Source organism: Amphibalanus amphitrite, unplaced genomic scaffold (genome assembly GCF_019059575.1).
Source record: "Amphibalanus amphitrite isolate SeventyFive unplaced genomic scaffold, NRLGWU_Aamphi_draft 000121F_arrow, whole genome shotgun sequence".
Classification (NCBI taxonomy): domain Eukaryota; kingdom Metazoa; phylum Arthropoda; class Thecostraca; order Balanomorpha; family Balanidae; genus Amphibalanus; species Amphibalanus amphitrite.
This window is the reverse complement of record NW_024881616.1, coordinates 881,665-888,230: the sequence shown is the minus strand read 5'-3', so window position 1 is coordinate 888,230 and position 6,566 is coordinate 881,665. Positions and strand designations below refer to the sequence as shown.

General features: G+C 50.3%; 1 protein-coding gene across 1 annotated transcript; it reads left to right on the top strand.

Moving 5' to 3' along the window:
* The first annotated feature begins 3,005 nt into the window (after positions 1-3,005).
* Positions 3,006-5,011, top strand: LOC122381480 (perlucin-like). The gene is made up of 3 exons (XM_043365703.1): positions 3,006-3,355; positions 3,639-3,737; positions 4,062-5,011. Exons 1-3 carry the CDS (start codon positions 3,203-3,205, stop codon positions 4,479-4,481), a joined length of 672 nt encoding a protein of 223 aa, XP_043221638.1. The 5' UTR covers positions 3,006-3,202; the 3' UTR covers positions 4,482-5,011.
* The last annotated feature ends 1,555 nt before the right edge of the window (positions 5,012-6,566 follow it).

Genomic DNA, 6,566 nt, shown 5'->3' with positions numbered 1-6,566 from the left:
AGAGTGAAACGGTACGATGCGATCTAAAACAAATATCACATAACAGCCACAAGCCAGAGAAAAGTTTTACGAATGAACACAATGAGCACGACAAAAACTGCTTACAATTTGCACAGAATGCGGCTTTAGTCAAGCAAACACTCTTTTGTTAAAACTTTGGTTTCTTAGACTAATTGGTATTCTGGTCATAAAAATTGACGTTTTCTTCGCCAGTATTTGTTTGCTATTTTTTTTTTATTCGAATATACAGCAAGACATGACAAGCAGTTACGACTTAACGTATTTGGACATTGTTTGGTTAAGCATTCAACAAATAAAACATGCAGCAACCAAACTGGAGCAAAAGATGTGTTTCCTCACATGTCGAAGAATGTGGTAAAAGTCGATATAAAATGTCCTTTTGTCCTTTTATTGGGCTTGTTGGCCAGCATATGTCTACGAAGTCGCCATAAGCGTCAAGGGAAACCGTGAAGAAAAGCTCATCGGCCCAAAAAAAATGCAGCTTTGACCACCATTTTACTAGAGCTGATTGTAGGGGAAGTTGGGGGAATGCCGAATACTTTTTTTCTGACGCCCGTAGCACGCAAGATAGACAACATAAGCTATTCTTGTTGGCGTCATTCGAGAGGCCAGTCTTTTGCCTTTCAAACATACCAGACGCATTTGATGAATTCGCATACCGTTAAGCGCACAAACTAAAAATATCAAAGTAGTGACTTTTTCGGCGTTGCCCCGGACTGCGGGGAAAGCCGAAAATGGGAGAAATGATCTACGGGGAATGCCGACATTAATGTTTTGCCATTTTATCTCAAACTTTATCCAGAATTCATCAAAACTGACACGCGTTTTAAGAGCTTGAGGACGCTTGGTGCACACTGGAAGCTATAATTGTGTGATGTAATAAGAAAATGCCAGGTAAATCATTCCTATAGGTAGCAGGCCGTTGTGTCGGTTTAAAGTGTAATTTGTGTGACTAAAAATACGCGTTGCTATTCTACAGCAGTTAAGTCCACGTAGCGTGCTTTAACGTGCGTAATTGCACGTTTTCGGCATTACCCCAGCCAGTCATACTTTCATTTGCAGGCCCATAACTTTTAAACGTGCTGTATAAATTTCAAATAGGCAGCACACTTATGCAAGGACATGCTGAAGATTACTTGACCGAATTGGCCAGACAAACGGTAGCATAATGAGTAAGAAATACAGCTTCAAAGGCGCATGTAGTACAAGGGAAACGTACCTTGAAAACGCTCTTGGCGCCCTCACAGCCGAAGTGTTCCGAATGACGACTCGTAACAAACATGCCATGATTGTAGTCACTTAAGCTTCAGAACATCACTGACAGGTGGCATCCATGTCGTACAGTTTTCGAAATATCTTGAATTCCGGCTTTGCCCTAACTCCGGCATTGCCCCAACTTCCCCTATGTGGTCAGCATTTTTTGTCGGTCGCCTTATAATGAAAGGCCGGGTACGGTAGGTTACTGTAAAAATGTCAGATTGTGGGGTGGGACCCAGAAAAAGTCAGTGGAGAAAGTCCGATAAAAACTGTTCCGGGCTGCCCTTTCCCATTTCCTTCCATGAAATGGATCAGACACGGAACAGAATAGTCCAGCGTGCGAGACCATGTATTTGGAGGAACTTTGCCTGCCATTTACCGAGACAATTATTACGTACGGTAGTACGTAATAATTCAATAAGGGGCTGCTTACGCAATGGTACTTAATAAAACCCTGGTATCATGCTTTCATTTTTGGCATTATATGAAAGTTCCGTGATACGTTTTTAGCGTAATTTGGAAGTAAAGGTATGTACACCTATGTTGTATATTGCATTCGATCATCTTTCGAACTTTTCTTCAACAACTTTCAACAACATCAACATCAACAACACCAACATCAACTTTTGTTCATTAGCTGATATAAAATAATGCTTGAAACCTGAAATTTCGTAATGCCTAACGTAGCTCCGACCACGTTTGTTTTGCTTTGAAACGGAAACACGATAATTGAACTCACAGGCAAGTGGCAACCGTCGCTAGAACCGAATACTTAATTCATGAGTACCCATTGTTTTGACCCCGATAAGATTTGAAGACAATGCCTTGCCATTTTCAAGTTGTGATTTCGGATGCAAAGCAGATCAGATGCATGGGATGCGTGCTTTGCGTGTGTGTTCCTAACTACATACATTCCCGTTTCTAAATTCGCTCGATCGGCGAAAGCGACAAGACTCACGGCTCCGTCCGAATGTGCCTGACCGCCGCCTGACGACATCGGCCGCTGAGCTTTTTTTGTTGCCGTTTTTTGTCTCCTGGCCACCGGCACGTTTTTTGCGGTGCGGTCGAAGCTGACGCCGGCCGAGGAAGTCGGTCAGTGTGGTGCCACGAAGGCGGCATCCGGAGGTCGTGTCATACGGGGTAAGATGAGGACGTCTCTGTCTATGCAGACTTCAGGCGCCTGATTCTGTCCTGCCTGTGACCCGTACTCGCCAGGTCAGGTCGGAACAGAGTACGCTGGCTCTGCCCTGACCGCCGGTATGGAGCGACAGCAGAGTAGTCCGTGTATACGAATGACTGGCGTCCTCGACAGGCCTTGGCTGGCGGCCGGCAGTTGCGTTTTTTATGACAGTGGTGGGTCGATGGACGGTCCTAGCAACAGCCAAAAATACCAGGTCCACCAGGGCTCATGAAGCCTCTCTCATGGGTTGTTTATCATGCATCCTAAGCGTAGTAAAGCATCAATGTCAATCGGGTAATAAGTGGTGACACATGTATGTCAAATGACAATAGACCACCATGATCTTGAGAAACAGGTCAAAAGTCATTTAGACAAGAATCTTTCCGGTACGCCTTGCCAAATCTGTTAGGAATCATCGCGCACATTGCACTGCCGTGACGTAAACTCTAAGTCCGAACGCTGGAATTCCAGGGTGGGAAAACCGACTACCGGTACATCATAATATTTGTACATACCACCCACCATCTGGGACATTTCATCCTGCGACACTTATAAGCTCAGCGCCAGCGTCTGTCTCTGAACAGCGCATTGCTTGGCAGTTCGGTCCGTCAGTGCATAACGCTGGCACCCGTGCAGGTCTCATCAGCCTTCCCGTTCTAACGCTCATAAGTTCCCGTGTCACTGCCATCTAGTCCCGTGTGACTACCTTCTTCCAGTCCCCTGTACAGTATCACCGTCCTTACGATGGCGTCATCTACTCGTTGCTGGTGGCTGGCCGTCCTGCTCTTCTCCCTGCATACCGCCAGCAGCGCGTCGGTGCCGGTGACGAACCTCTGGGATGAGCTGCAGAATACCGTCGCCGAAGTGGTGCAGGCTCACTGCCCCAGCAAGCAGCAGGTCAGATAATTTACTTTTTACTTATATGGCCATTTGTTTTCAGTCTAGTTTATGATTTGACGAATATGTGTGCCTCCACCGCCGTCTTGTTTCTACAGCAGCATAACCATTTTCAGCATAAAATCATTTACACAGAAACGGCCCGTAATCATAGCCGTATTGTAAGTTATAATTTATTCATTTTTATGCTAACCACTAAGGTATAAACTTTTCGGACTTAAAATACGTTTTTACAGGTGAAATGGCGAGAAACTGGAAATAGAAAATGGTTATTTTATTTCAGGAAGCCAATCAGGAGAAACGCATTATCGAGGGCACGACGAAAGCGCTGAAAAGCTTGTTCGCCGAAACGTTCTCCGGGTCTGGTGGCAGACCTAACCTGGTGAGTGATGTTGCAGAAGAGCTTCGCGACGAGATTGCATTTCATTTAGTGTGAGCAGGGGGTCTGGGAGATACCATGGAGCCGCCAGATGCTGTTCGATTTCAAACTTCCTATCGGTAATCGAAAGGGGCAAGAAGCCTTATTAATTTTGGTTGAAGGTGAGCATACATGGCCAGACTGTCCCATCTCTTTAACGTAGCATTGTGTCAGGGACTTTTCAAATACATTTTATCCCGTACAGCATAATATTCCACATTTCAATGTCCACACTCCATTGAACGCCCAAACCGATCTGATGTCCAGTTCCCGTCTGGCCTCCGGCAGGACCCGCTCTGGCGCTGCAGCTGCCCCTCCGGCTACATCCCGTGCGGCGGCCGCTGCTACGCCCGTCTCCACCGTCCCGTCGAGTACGCCCAGGCCGAGCGCGAGTGCTCCCTGCTGGGCGCCCACCTGGCCGTGCCGCGCTCCCGTCAGCAGAGTCTCTGCGTGGCCGGCCTGGCAGGCCACGAGGACGTCTGGCTGGGCATCACCGACCGCGACGAGGAGGGGTTCTTCCAGGGCGCCGACGGCCGGCCGGTCACGGACAACGAGGGGCAGGTGTGGTCACCGACTCAGCCGGACAACGCCGGCGGCGTGGAACACTGTGTCTCCAGCTGGAAGGTGAAGGATGGTGTGCGCTTCGGCGAGTGGAACGACTACCCGTGCACCGGTATTCGGCTGTACCCCATGTGTCAGCTGCCCTGAGGTACTTGACATCCGGCCGTACCAAAAGTCTCGCTTGTGTCAGCGGTCAGCTACCTTGGGATGCGCAGTACCTACTATACCTACCTACTCGGTGTTTCAGCTGTTATGAGGTTGTTATATGCAGGGCTGCGGAGTTGATGGATTTGAGGGTGACTCCAACTCCGACTCCGACTCCGGCTTCAAAAATCGACTCCGTCTCCGGCTCCAACTCCGGCAACACTGAAATAAGTTCATAAAATAAAGATATTTGCAGTAAAAGATATAAGGTGCAGATTTGGTCAAATTAGGTGCACTCGCCGGATAGCCCGTCGTGAAAACGGCTAGTATGGTGACTGTTGGTGACGTGTTGGCTAAGGACGCATCAGCCTTGCGACCCGTGCCGTGCATCAAATTTCTCTTCCGTCTTGTTCTTTTTTCGCGCTGCTGACTCGCATGAAGCCAATAGGCATGTACTTTTGTAACTAAGCGGAACTAATCAGGGTGGTCAGGGAAAGATCAATAAACTTATTACTCAGAATGAGCTGGCAAATGAGCTTGTATGTTGGGGAAAGTGGGCTAAGACGGTCAGCGTAGGTAAGACAGGCAAGTTGGTCCCTTCTGCAGACCAAACCAATAGCGCTACGAGCGAGAAAAATTAGGACCAGAGTCGCCATTCCAACCACATACGGGTTTCGGCCACTTAACTTTGGTGGTTCCCTATTTTCAGTTTTTTTTTTAGACCTGTGGTGACCCAGCGGCCCAGCTAGGCTGGTGGTGCCCATGACAGGCCTTCGGTGCCTCTGGTCTGGTCTGGGTAGGGCTGTGGTGACTGGTGCCCCTGCCGGGCCGATGATGCCCCTAACAGGCCTGCGGTGTCCCTGAAAGGGCTGTGGTGCCCCTGCCAGTGCCACCCTGATAAGCCTAAGGTGCCCCTGACAAGCCTAATGAGGTGCTCATGAGCCCTGACAGGCCTGTGGTGCCCCTGACGGGCCTGTGGTGTCCTTGCTAGGCCTGTGCCCTGGCAGGCCTGTGGTACCCCTGGCGGGCCTGTGGCGCCCCTGCTAGGCCGCAGATGCCCCTAACAGGTTTGTGGTGCCCCTGGAAGGACTGTGGTGCCCCTGACAAGCATGAAGTGCCAACGACAGGCCCGTGGTTCCCTTGACAGGCCCATGGTACCCCTACTAGGCCGGTGGTGCCCCTGGCAGGACTGTGGTGCGTCTGTCAGGCCTGTGGTGCCCCTGACAGGCCTGTGGTGTCCCTGGGCCCTGACAAGCCTGAGGTGCCCCTGGCAGGCCCGTAGTGCCCTTGCTAGGTCTGTGGTGCCCCTGACAGGCCTGTGGTGCCCCTGACAAGCCTGAAGTGCCTCTGGCTGACCTGTGGTGCTCTTGCTAGGCCGATGGTGCTCCTGACAGGCTTGTGGTATGCCTGACAAGCCCGTGGTGATCCTGTTCGGGCTTGTGGTGCCCCTGGCGGGCCTGTGATGCCCGTCAGGCCTGCAGGGGCGGATCCAGGAAAACTCCAAGGGGAGGGTCATGAATCGAAGTGGTGCCCCTACCTATACCCAAAATTAAAAACTCAACGGATTTCGTCCACTTCATTTTGGTGGTGCCCCCATTTTCAGTTTTTTTTTATTTTTTATTTTTAGTCAGTATCTTACCTCTTAGCCACAACCACATTTACCAATTGTAAGCAAGTATATATGAATGTGCTATGTGTATATATGTTGTGGACGCTGAGTAATGAGTACTTACCAGGAACGTTATCAGGTAAGCAAATCGTTGTCAGTCCGACGAACTTGACCCTGGCGTCTAAAGGGTCTGTCCTTGACACTTCAGGCTTGTCAGGGGCACCAAAGTCCTTCCAGGGACACCACAAACCTGTCAGGGGCACCTACGGCCTTGTAGGGGCGCCACAGGCCCGCCAGGGGCACCACAGGCCTGCCAGGAAGCAGGGGCACCACAGGTCTAGCAAGTATACACGACAGGCCTGTCAGGGGCACAACGGGCCTGTCAGGGGCACAACGGGCCTGTCAGGGGCACAACGGGCCTGTTGGGCCCATGAGCACCCCTTGGGGCAGGGGCACCACAGTCCTTCCAGGGGCACCGC